The 14,165-nt window shown below is 43.2% G+C and overlaps 1 protein-coding gene across 3 annotated transcripts in view; it reads right to left on the reverse strand.

The window, feature by feature from the left end:
- Window positions 1-14,165, reverse strand: part of LOC135547378 (target of Nesh-SH3) — a 45,851-nt gene that overhangs the window by 20,032 nt on the left and 11,654 nt on the right. For 2 of the 3 annotated variants that reach the window (XM_064976357.1, XM_064976356.1), the window contains exons 7-8: window positions 5,986-6,028; window positions 4,788-4,853 (exon numbers count right to left, since the gene is read on the reverse strand). In XM_064976357.1, coding sequence (XP_064832429.1) covers window positions 4,788-4,853; window positions 5,986-6,028 — 109 coding nt within the window. The remainder of the gene's footprint in view (window positions 1-4,787; window positions 4,854-5,985; window positions 6,029-14,165) is intronic. The other variant, XM_064976358.1, reaches the window with a different exon arrangement.

A 14,165-nucleotide genomic window follows, 5' to 3' on the forward strand; every position in this document is an offset into this window, starting at 1 on the left:
ATAATCTAATAGAACAGACAGTACTCCAAGGACAGGTCTTTGACAATGGAAAACGAAGAGGAGAAATTGGCATGGAAATAGAATGTTTTAGAGAAACCATAGAATCCATTAACAGATGAAATAGAAGAACCATAGAGAATAGATAGAAAGACTCTCCGATAACCGGGCTGATATGTGTTTACGACTTGGGCTAGGGAAACTTATCCTGAACCTCAATCAGCACATAACATATACCTGGCAAGATGTTGATACAGAGGGTTGGATTTCAAAGGAACTGAGCCCATATGGAGCAGTTTACAGTGTAACGACCGTGTAACTACACACATACGCTGCTACCAGGCCTAGGACACCTGTGAGTGACGGCCATCCAAAATACATTTGGCTGTGTGCCACTGGATGACTGTGATCCATGAAGTTTTAACAGAGAGAGTATTGATCACCTAACGAGGGATTTGAATGACCATCTTTGATTGAGTGTTCAATCCGATCAGGTACTTTACCTCAACTCACAGAAGGAGAGAAGAGAGGAGAGAGAGCGAAAGAGAGAGCGAGAGAGAGACAGAGAGAGAGAGAGAGAGAGAGAGGGAGGGAGAAGGTTGTAGATGAGTAGATAACATGGCAACCCAGTGTCACTTCTCATGTTAATGGCCATATAATGGTGATGCTAGCACAGTTAGGGTTGTGGGGTGCTTGTGGTGTAGTTAGGGCTGTAAATGTAATGAGTAAAAAGCAAATCACCAATAAATGTATTGTTGTTATTAATATATTTCAGGTACTTTATCCTTTTCCTGACATTTTGCGAACTCTTGTTCCAGAGGGACAACAGGAACGATAGACAAATAGGAATACAATGAAGGATTGGATAGGAACGGATAGGATAGGATAGGATGGGAAGGGAAGGGAAGTGAAGGGAAGGTAAGGGAAGGGAAGGGATAGGATGGGAAGGGAAGGGATAGGATAGGATGGGAAGGGATAGGATAGGATGGGAAGGGAATGGAAGGGAAGGGAAGGGAAGGGATAGGAAGGGAATGATCAGAATAGGATAGGGAGGGATAGGATAGGATAGGATAGTACGGGAAGGGATAGGATAGGAAGGGATAGGATAGGATAGGAAGGGAAGGGATAGGATAGGAAGGGAAGGGATACGATAGGAAGGGAAGGGATATGATAGGAAGGGATAGGATAGGATAAGAAGGGAAGGGATACGATAGGAAGGGATAGGATAGGATGGGATGGGAAGGGATAGGATAGGATGGGAAGGGATAGGATAGGAAGGGAAGGGATAGGATACGATAGGAAGGGAATGATCAGAATAGGATAGGAAGGGATAGGATAGGATAGGAAGGGATAGGATAGGATAGGAAGGGAAGGGAAGGGATAGGATAGGATAGGATAGGAAGGGATAGGATAGGAAAGGATAGGAAGGGAAGGGATAGGATAGGAAGGGAATGATCAGAATAGGATAGGAAGGGATAGGATAGGATAGGAAGGGATAGGATAGGATAGGAAGGGAAGGGAAGGGATAGGATAGGATAGGATAGGATAGGAAGGGAAGGGATAGGATAGGAAGGGAATGATCAGAATAGGATAGGAAGGGATAGGATAGGATAGGAAGGGAAGGGATAGGATAGGATAGGATAGGATAGGATAGGATAGGATAGGATTGGAAGGGATAGGATAGGAAGGGAAGGGAAGGGATAGGATAGGATAGGAAGGGAATGGTCAGAATAGGATAGGAAGGGAAGGGATAGGATAGGAAGGGAAGGGATAGGATAGGATAGGAAGGGAAGGGATAGGATACGATAGGAAGGGAATGATCAGAATAGGATAGGAAGGGATAGGATATGATAGGATAGGAAGGGATAGGATAGGAAGGGAAGGGATAGGATAGGAAGGGAAGGGATAGGATAGGATAGGATAGGAAGGGATAGGATAGGATAGGAAGGGAAGGGATAGGATAGGAAGGGATAGGATAGGATAGGATAGGAAGGGATAGGATAGGATAGGATAGGATGGGAAGGGAAGGGATAGGATAGGAAGGGAATGATCAGAATAGGATAGGAAGGGAAGGGATAGGATAGGAAGGGATAGGATATGATAGGAAGGGAAGGGATAGGAAGGGATAGGATAGGAAGGGATAGGATAGGATAGGATAGGAACGGAAGGGATAGGATAGGAAGGGAAGGGATAGGATAGGATAGGAAGGGAATGATCCGAATAGGATAGGAAGGGAAGGGATAGGATAGGAAGGGAAGGGAAGGGATAGGATAGGAAGGGAAGGGATAGGATACGATAGGAAGGGAATGATCAGAATAGGATAGGAAGGGATAGGATAGGATAGGATAGGATAGGAAGGGAATGATCAGAATAGGATAGGAAGGGATAGGATAGGATAGGAAGGGATAGGATAGGATAGGATAGGATAGGATAGGAAGGGATAGGATAGGAAGGGAAGGGATAGGATAGGATAGGAAGGGATAGGATAGGATAGGATAGGAAGGGAAGGGATAGGATAGGAAGGGATAGGATAGGATAGGAAGGGAAGGGATAGGATAGGATAGGAAGGGATAGGATAGGATAGGATAGGAAGGGATAGGATAGGAAGGGATAGGATAGGAAGGGAAGGGATAGGATAGGATAGGATAGGATAGGAAGGGAAGGGATAGGATAGGAAGGGATAGGATAGGAAGGGAAGGGATAGGATAGGATAGGAAGGGAATGATCAGAATAGGATAGGAAGGGATAGGATAGGATAGGATAGGAAGGGATAGGATAGGAAGGGATATGATAGGATAGGAAGGGAAGGGATAGGATAGGATAGGATAGGATAGGAAGGGAAGGGATAGGATAGGATAGGATAGGAAGGGATAGGATAGGAAGGGAAGGGATAGGATAGGAAGGGAAGGGATAGGATAGGAAAGGAAGGGAATGATCAGAATAGGATAGGATAGGATAGGATAGGATAGGAAGGGATAGGATATGATAGGATAGGATAGGATAGGATAGGATAGGATAGGAAGGGATAGGATAGGAAGGGAAGGGATAGGATAGGAAGGGAAGGGATAGGATAGGAAAGGAAGGGAATGATCAGAATAGGATAGGATAGGATAGGATAGGATAGGATAGGAAGGGATAGGATATGATAGGATAGGATAGGAAGGGATAGGATAGGAAGGGAAGGGATAGCATAGGATAGGAAGGGAATGATCAGAATAGGATAGGAAGGGATAGGATAGGATAGGAAGGGATAGGATAGGATAGGAAGGGATAGGATACAATAGGAAGGGATAGGATAGGAAGGGAAGGGATATGATAGGATAGGAATGGAATGATCAGAATAGGAAGGGAATGATCAGAATAGGATAGGAAGGGATAGGATAGGATAGGATAGGAAGGGATAGGATAGGATAGGAAGGGAAGGGATAGGATAGGATAGAAAGGGATAGGATAGGATAGGAAGGGATAGGATAGGATAGGAAGGGAAGGGATAGGATAGGATAGAAAGGGATAGGATAGGAAGGGAAGGGATAGGATAGGATAGAAAGGGAAGGGATAGGATAGGATAGAAAGGGATAGGATAGGATAGGAAGGGAAGGGATGGGATAGAAAGGAGGTACAGAGTAGAGAAGATGAAAAATTAGGACATTTTATGGTAGAGCTGAGGCTCTGTTCCTGTTGGGGAGAGATCATTTTGTAGCATGCTACTTTATCATGCAGACTGAACACCTTCTAGACTGCAACTGGCTGAAAGCAAAGCACTGTGAGTTAAAACAATGATTCTAAATGAACAGTTGTGTTGGGGAATGTTGAGTGGAATGTTTTAAATGTCTTAATGTATGTGGACAGGTATCATGGTATAAGATGCTGATTGATACACAGTATGGACAAATGGATTCACAGAGACTGTAAAGAAGTGAGACAAAGGTAGCACCTTTTTTTCTAAGAGTGTATCTAGAACCTAAAAGGGTTCTTCGGCTGTCCCCACAAGAGAACCCTTTGAAGAATGCTATCTGATTCTAGGTAGAACCCTTTTGGGTTCCATGTAGAACCCTTTCCACAGAGGGCTCTCCCTGGAACCAAAAAGCGGTATCTTATGGGGACAGCCGAAGAATAGTTTTGGAACCCTTATTTCTAAGAGTGTAGAGGAAGACAGAGAGAGACGATTGACTTGTTTGTGGGACGAAACTGATGAGAAACGCATTGCGGAAACAAGCAGCGCTTATGCAATGTGCTCAAAAAGTCATGGGATGCTCTCAGTAGGACCATACAACCACGTGGCTAAGTCATGCTGCCATGGCAACCTACCTCCGCCTTCTTGGGAATTGTCTGAGGCAGTATTGGAACTGACAGCCATCTTCTGCTGAGACCCGGGGCTCTCTACTTACTGTACTCAGTGCATACCAATCTTACTCATGCAGCCAATCATAAAAAAGTTCCCTCTGAAACCACGCCCACCCACCCTTTCATTGGCTGCAGCCAAGCTGGCTGACAGTTAAGCCGTCCTGTCTCATTAGGGAGTAAAGTGTCTTTCTGTTTACCAGTTGGCTCGTGCTGCACCTGAGGCATTGTGGGTCGGGGAGTGGACACGAAGTGCTGTCTATTGGCCGAGGTTGGCGCTGAGGAATATAGCAAACTTTAAGAAATACACACAATCTGTGGAGAGAGATTTGATGTCCTGCTACAGGATATAAACTGTAAAAGTAAAAGAAAGAGACATTAAAAGTAGAAGATTGAAAAAAACGGCAAGGTCAAGAAGGAGAGATCATAGGACATAGTTGGCTCATTACCGAAGGTGGTCCTTGGAGCTACAGGGGTCCTGAAGAGGGTTCTGCCCTGGCTCCTGTTATGGACAGCTGAACAGAAGGAAGGGACACACATCAAAACAGCTATCATCACTTTGCCATCCTAGAGCTTCCAAATGAAAATAACATGCATGCAGCTCTGTTCAGTTCACTGCAGTGCAGTATGTACTGAATGCATGGGCTCAGTGCATTACAGTTAAGAGCAGATTGTACAGTATGGCCAAAGTACAGCATGCCTGTCAAAAGGATGATTTCAAAACATTGACAGCCCGAGCAAGCATGTATCTTGCTGATCACATCGTCATCCAAGGCAACATGTATTGTATGTACAGTAGGTACACAGGAATGCCATCTTCTCTGGTCACCTGGAATAAACACTGTGGTAATCAGAAGGACGAATAAGAGATTACTGTATAACATGGGACTGAATGATGATGAGGTCGTGTCTGCAGAGGCGTAAATCAGAGGTCCAATTAAAGATTCTTCCAGTGCTGGTTCCTCAGAGCAGGGTTCAGTGAGGAGGGGTGAAACAGATGTTTCGGAGGGAGAGTGATAAATCATCACGTCCTGTAAAGTCTTTGGCGCTGTATTAAACCAGGGTTCAGTGGGTATGACCAAAGCAGGAGTGTGTGTCTGTGTGTGTGTGTCAAAATAAAATGTATTTGTCACATGCACTGAATACAACAGACGTAGATTTTGTCGTGAAATGCCTACTCATGAGCCCTTTCCCAACAATGCAGAGTAAAAAAATACAATAATAATACAATAAATAAATGAAATAGTAACACAAAATAACAAAAGCAAGGCTATATAAGGAGTACCAGTACCGAGGCAATGTCCTGGGGTACGAGGTAGTTTAGGTAATTGTGGTAATATGTACATTTACTCTAGGTAGGGGCAAAAGTGACTAAGCAATCAGGATAGATTATAAACCGAGTAGCAGCAGCGTATGTGAAGAGTGAAAATGTGTGTGTGTGTGTGTGTGTGTGTGTGTGTGTGTGTGTGTGTGTGTGTGTGTGTGTGTGTGTGTGTGTGTGTGTGTGTGTGTGTGTGTGTGTGTGTGTGTCTGTGTCAAATCAATGTGTCTGTCTGTCTGTCTGTCTGTCTGTCTGTCTGTCTGTCTGTCTGTCAGTCTGTCTGTCTGTCTATCTATCTGTCTGTCTGTCTGTGTCTATTGGCTTACCGTGACGAGGAGGGAAGAAGGCCCGTGGTATGTTGACCGTTTTCTATTAGGAGAGAGAAAGAGAGTGAGCGAGAGATGGGTGGAGAGAGAGAGAGAGATGTGGGGGAGTGACAGAGAGGGGGTGGAGAAAGAGAGATGATACTGTATGAGTCGTCACTGGCCTGTCCGTCAATGTAAATAAGTTCTTAATTAGTTCTTAATTGAATTGTCTGGATAAATACAGGTTAAATAAAATGAAAAAAATGATACAACAATGATAGTATGAAGAGCTATCTACTTCACTAATTTAGTGAGTCAAAGAATCAATTCGCTCTCACTCTCTCTCACTCTCTCTCACCCCCTCTTACATAACCCCATGCCCTCTTCTCCATGTCTGATCTGTAAACTCTCCAGCGGGAAGGTCGTTATTCCAACTTTCCCTCAGGAAGTGCCAGTGTTGCGGCTGATGCTGGCCAGCTGTGCAGCTTTACGAGAGTGGGGCCGGCGGCACGTGAGACGACAGAGACACACAGTCCAGTCACTGAGCACGGCCAGAAAGTTAAGGCGAACGGTTCTCTCCATATTTCCCTCCACTCTCTTCTCTCCTCTCTTTTCTGCTTCACCTCTTTCCAAAATCCAATATTTACTTTGCCCTCTTTTTCCTCCAGTTCTCCTCTCCTCTCCTCTCCTCTCCTCTTTAGTAATGCAGATATTAGCTGGCTAAGGTCCTCTTTACTGCTCTTGGCCAAATATGGCTAGCTGCTTGTTTAGCTATTTTCCAATAAGGAGTAGGATGGAAAGAATGTGCTGCTTGCAGCTCTTATATTACACTCTGTAGACTTACTAGAGCACATTACATACTAGATCACATTACATACTAGAGAACATTACATACTAGATCACATTACATTTTAGATCACATTACATACCAGATCACATTACATACTAGATCACATTACATACTAGATCACATTACATACTAGAGAACATTACATACTAGATCACATTACATACCAGATCACATTACATACTAGAGAACATTACATACTAGATCGCATTACATACCAGATCACATTACATACTAGATCACATTACATACTAGATCACATTACATACCAGATCAAATTACATACTTGATCACATTACATACTAGAGCACATTACATACTAGATCACATTACATACTAGAGAACATTACATACTAGATCACATTACATACCAGATCACATTACATACTAGAGAACATTACATACAAGATCACATTACATACTAGAGAACATTACATACAAGATCACATTACATACTAGAGAACATTTCATACTAGAGGACATTACATACTAGAGAACATTACATACTAGAGAACACTACATATTAGAGCACACTACACACTATAGCACATTACACACAAGATCACATTACATACTAGAGAACTTTACATAGTAGAGAACATTACATACTAGATCACATTACATACTAGAGCACATTACATACTAGATCACATTACATACTAGAGAACATTACATACTAGATCACATTACATACCAGATCACATTACATACTAGAGAACATTACATATTAGAGCACACTACACACTATAGCACATTACACACAAGATCACATTACATACTAGAGAACATTACATACAAGATCACATTACATACTAGAGAACATTACATACTAGAGAACACTACATATTAGAGCACACTACACACTATAGCACATTACACACAAGATCACATTACATACTAGAGAACTTTACATAGTAGAGAACATTACATACTATAAAAAATTACACATTAGAGCATACTAGATACAAGCACACACTACATACTAGAGCATATTGCATACTAGAGCACAATACACATTAGAGCAAAATACATACTAGCGCACCCTACACACTAGGGCACACTGCATACTAGCGCACACTGCATAATCACTAGAGCACACCACATACTAAAGCACCCTACAAACTAGAGCACACTACACAACAGAGCACACTACACACTAGAGCACACTACACAACAGAGCACACTACACACTAGAGCACACTACATAACAGAGTACACTACACACTAGAGCACACTAGATCACATTAAATACTAGAGCACACTACAAACTAGGGTTCACTACACACTAGAGAACACTACACACTAGAGCACACTGCACACCATAGCACACTACAGAACAGAGTACATTACATACTAGAGCACACCACAGTACATACTAGCGCACACTAGATCACACTACACACTATATCACACTACAAACTAGAGCACATTACATAACAGAGCACATTACATACTAGAGCACACTACATTACATACTAGCGAACACTAGATCACACTACATACTGGAGCACCCGACATACTAGCGCACCCTACATGCTAGAGCACACTACATATTCGGGCACACCGCATACTAGGGCACACAACATAATCACTAGACCACAACACATAATAGAGCTCATTGCATACTAGAGCTCATTGCATACTAGAGCACACAACACACTAGAGCACATTACATACTAGAACACACTACATACTAGAGCACACTACACACTAGAGCACACTACATGACAGAGCACATTAAATACTAGAGCCCACCATAGTACATACTAGTGCACACTAGATCACACTACATACTGGAGCACAGTATATACTAGAGCACACTACATATTAGGACACAGTGCATACGAGGGTACACAACATAATCACTAGACCACAACACATAATAGAGCTTTTTGCATACTAGCGCTCATTGCATACTAGAGCACATTACACACTAGAGCACATTACACACTAGAGCACATTCCACACTAGAGCACATTCCACACTAGAGCACATTAAACACTAGAGCACATTACACACTAGAGCACATTACACACTAGAGCACATTACATACTAGAGCACAGTACATACCAAAACACTACATACTAGAGCACATTACATACTAGCCTAGTGGTTAGAGTGTTGGACTAGTAACCGGAAGGTTGCAAGTTCAAACCCCCGAGCTGACAAGGTACAAATCTGGCGTTCTGCCCCTGAACAGGCAGTTAACCCACTGTTCCTAGGCCGTCATTGAAAATAAGAATTTGTTCTTAACTGACTTGCCTAGTTAAATAAAGGTAAAATAAAACATACCTGACATACTAGAGCACACTACAAATTAGAGCACACTGCATACTAGGGACCACAAGACATACTAGAGCTCATTGCATACTAGGGCACACTACGCACTAGAGCACATTACATACTAGAGTACAGTACATACTAATACAATACATACTAGAACACACTACATATTAGGGCAAACTGCATAATAGAGCACATTACACACTAGAGCACACAACACACTAGAGCACGTTACACAGTAGAACACACATCATATTAGGGCACACTACATAATCACTTTTCAACACCACATACTAGAGCACATCACACACTAGAGCACATTACATGGAACCCCACTAATCTACTGACGGAACGCAAGAGGTGGCTAATAACAGACCTCCATCCTATGCTAGCTTGCTACCGATGGCCTGGCTAGCTGTCTAAATCGCCGTGACCCCCAACCAACCTCTCCACTCACCGGACCCTTTTGATCACTCGACTAAGCATGCCTCTCCTTAATGTCAATATGCCTTGTCCATTGCTGTTCTGGTTAGTGTTTATTGGCTTATTTCACTGTAGAGACTCTAGTCCTGCTCACTATACCTTATCCAACCTATTAGTTCCACCACCCACACATACAATGACATCTCCTGGTTTCAATGATGTTTCTAGAGACAATATCTCTCTCTTCATCACTCAATACCTAGGTTTACCTCCACTGTATTCACATCCTACCATACCTTTGTCTGTACATTATACCTTGATGCTATTTTATCGCCCCCAGACACCTCCTTTTACTCTCTGTTACAGACATTCTAGACGACCAATTCTTATTGCTTTTAGCCGCACCCTTATTCTACTCCTCCTCTGTTCCTCTGGCAATGTAGAGGTGAATCCAGGCCCTGCAGTGCCTAGCTCCACTTCTATTCCCCAGGCACTCTCTTTTGACGACTTCTGTAACCGTAATAGCTTTGGTTTCATGCGTGTTAACATTAGAAGCCTCCTCCCTAAGTTTGTTCTATTCACTGCTTTAGCACACTCTGCCAACCCGGATGTTCTAGCTGTGTCTGAATCCTGGCTTAGGAAGACCACCAAAAATTCTGAAATTTTAATTCCAAACCACAACATTTTCAGACAAGACAGAACTGCCAAAGGGGGCAGTGTTGCAATCTACTGCAAAGATAGCCTGCAGAGTTCTGTCCTACTATCCAGGTCTGTACCCAAACAATTTGAACTTCTACTTTTAAAAATCCACCTCTCTAAAAACAAGTCTCTCACCGTTGCCGCCTGCTATAGACCACCCTCTGCCCCCAGCTGTGCTCTGGACACCATATGTGAACTGATTGCCCCCCATCTATCTTCAGAGCTCGTGCTGCTAGGCGACCTAAACTGGAACATGCTTAACACCCCAGCCATCCTACAATCTAAACTTGATGCCCTCAATCTCACACAAATTATCAATGAACCTACCAGGTACCTCCCCAAAGCCTTAAACACGGGCACCCTCATAGATATCATCCTAACCAACTTGCCCTCTAAATACACCTCTGCTGTCTTTAACCACGATCTCAGCGATCACTGCCTCATTGCCTGCATCCGTAATGGGTCAGCCGTCAAACAACCTCCACTCATCACTGTAAAATGCTCCCTGAAACACTTCAGCGAGCAAGCCTTTCTAATCGACCTGGCCGGGGTATCCTGGAAGGATATTGATCTCATCCCGTCAGTAGAGGATGCCTGGATATTTTTTTTAAATGCCTTCCTAACCATCTTAAATAAACATGCCCCATTCAAGAAATTTAGAACCAGAAACAGATATAGCCCTTGGTTCTCCCCAGACCTGACTGCCCTTAACCAACACAAAAACAGCCTATGGCGTTCTGCATTAGCATCGAACAGCCCCCGTGAAATGCAGCTGTTCAGGGAAGCTAGAAACCATTATACACAGGCAGTTAGAAAAGCCAAGGCTAGCTTTTTCAAGCAGAAATTTGCTTCCTGCAACACTAACTCAAAAGAGTTCTGGGACACTGTAAAGTCCATGGAGAATAAGAACACCTCCTCCCAGCTGCCCACTGCACTGAAGATAGGAAACACTGTCACCACTGATAAATCCACCATAATTGAGAATTTCAACAAGCATTTTTCTATGGCTGGCCATGCTTTCCACCTGGCTACTCCTACCCCCGTCAACAGCACTAAACCCCCCAGAGCAACTCGCCCAAGCTTTCCCCATTTCTCCTTCTCCCAAATCCGTTCAGCTGATGTTCTGAAAGAGCTGCAAAATCTGGACCCCTACAAATCAGCCGGGCTAGACAATCTGGACCCTTTCTTTCTAAAATGATCTGCCAAAATTGTTGCCACCCCTATTACTAGCCTGTTCAACCTCTCTTTCATGTCGTCTGAGATTCCCAAAGATTGGAAAGCAGCTGCGGTCATCCCCCTCTTCAAAGGGGGGGACACTCTTGACCCAAACTGCTACAGACCTATATCTATCCTACCATGCCTTTCTAAGGTCTTCGAAAGCCAAGTCAACAAACAGATTGCCGACCATTTCGAATCTCACCATACCTTCTCTGCTATGCAATCTGGTTTCAGAGCTGGTCATGGGTGCACCTCAGGCACGCTCAAGGTCCTAAACGATATCTTAACCGCCATCGATAAGAAACATTACTGTGCAGCCGTATTCATTGATCTGGCCAAGGCTTTTGACTCTGTCAATCACCACATCCTCATCGGCAGACTCGACAGCCTTGGTTCTCAAATGATTTCCTCACCTGGTTCACCAACTACTTCTCTGATAGAGTTCCGTGTGTCAAATCGGAGGGTCTGTTGTCCGGACCTCTGGCAGTCTCTATGGGGGTGCCACAGGGTTCAATTCTTGGACCGACTCTCTTCTCTGTATACATCAATAAGGTCGCTCTTGCTGCTGGTGAGTCTCTGATCCACCTCTACGCAGACGACACCATTCTGTATACTTCTGGCCCTTATTTGGACACTGTGTTAACAACCCTCCAGGCAAGCTTCAATGCCATACAACTCTCCTTCCGTGGCCTCCAATTGCTCTTAAATACAAGTAAAACTAAATGCATGCTCTTCAACCGATTGCTACCTGCACCTACCCGCCTGTCCAACATCACTACTCTGGACCGCTCTAACTTTGAATACGTGGACAACTACAAATACTTAGGTGTCTGGTTAGACTGTAAACTCTCCTTCCAGACCCATATCAAACATCTCCAATCCAAAGTTAAATCTAGAATTGGCTTCCTATTTCGCAACAAAGCATCCTTCACTCATGCTGCCAAACATACACTTGTAAAACTGACCATCCTACCAATCCTCGACTTTGGCGATGTCATTTACAAAATAGCCTCCAATATCCTACTCAACAAATTGGATGCAGTCTATCACAGTGCAATCCGTTTTGTCACCAAAGCCCCATATACTACCCACCATTGCGACCTGTACGCTCTCGTTGGATGGCCCTCGCTTCATACTCGTCGCCAAACCCACTGGCTCCATGTCATCTACAATACCCTGCTAGGTAAAGTCCCCCCTATCTCAGCTTGCTGGTCACCATAGCATCTCCCACCTGTAGCACACGTTCCAGCAGGTATATCTCTCTCGTCACCCCCAAAACCAATTATTTCTTTGGCCGCCTCTCCTTCCAGTTCTCTGCAGCCAATGACTGGAACAAACTACAAAAATCTCTGAAACTGGAAACACTTATCTCCCTCACTAGCTTTAAGCACCAACTGTCAGAGCAGCTCACAGATTACTGCACATGTACATAGCCCACCTATATTTTAGCCCAAACAACTACCTCTTTCCCTACTGTATTTAATTTATGTATTTATTGTGCTCCTTTGCACCCCATTATTTTTATTTCTAGTTTGCACATTCTTCCATTGCAAATCTACCATTCCAGTGTTTTACTTGCTATATTTTATTTACTTTGCCACCATGGCCTTTTTTGCCTTTACCTCCCTTATCTCACCACATTTGCTCACATCGTATATAGACTTGTTTATACTGTATTATTGACTGTATATTTGTTTTACTCCATGTGTAACTCTGTGTCGTTGTATGTGTCGAACTGCTTTGCTTTATCCTGGCCAGGTCGCAATTGTAAATGAGAACTTGTTCTCAACTTGCCTACCTGGGTAAATAAAGGTGAAATAAAAAAATAAACAACATATTAGGGCACACCACATACTAGAGCTCATTGCATACTAGAGCTCATTGCATACTAGAGCTCATTGCATACTAGAGCACACAACACACCAGCGCACATTACACACTGGAGCACACTGCACACTAGAGTGCATTACATACTAGAGCACATTAACATACTCGAGCACAGTACATACTAAAACACTACACACTAGAGCACAGTACATACTAGAGCACATTACACACGAGAGCACATTACACACTAGAGTTCAGTACATACTAAAACACTACACACTAGAGCACAGTACATACTAGAGCACATTACACACGAGAGCACATTACACACTAGAGTTCAGTACATACTAAAACACTACACACTAGAGCACAGTACATACTAGAGCACATTACACACGAGAGGACATTACACACTAGAGCACATTACATACTAGAGCACACTACACACTATAGCACATTACATACTAGAGCACATTACACACTAGAGCACATTACATACTAGAGCACATTACACACGAGAGCACATTACACACTAGAGCACATTACATACTAGAGCACACTACACACTATAGCACATTACATACTAGAGCACATTACACACTAGAGCACATTACATACTAGAGCACATTACACATGAGAGCACATTACACACTAGAGCACATTACATACTAGAGCACACTACACACTATAGCACATTACATACTAGAGCACATTACACACTAGAGCACATTACATACTAGAACACATTACACACGAGAGCACTTTACATACTAGAGCACATTACATACTAGCACACACTACACACTAGAGCACATTACATACTAGAGCACATTACATACAAGCACACACTACACACTAGAGCACATCACACACTAGAGCACATTACATAGTAGAGCACACTACA

This window comes from Oncorhynchus masou, chromosome 10 (genome assembly GCF_036934945.1).
Source record: "Oncorhynchus masou masou isolate Uvic2021 chromosome 10, UVic_Omas_1.1, whole genome shotgun sequence".
NCBI classification, from domain to species: Eukaryota; Metazoa; Chordata; class Actinopteri; order Salmoniformes; family Salmonidae; genus Oncorhynchus; species Oncorhynchus masou.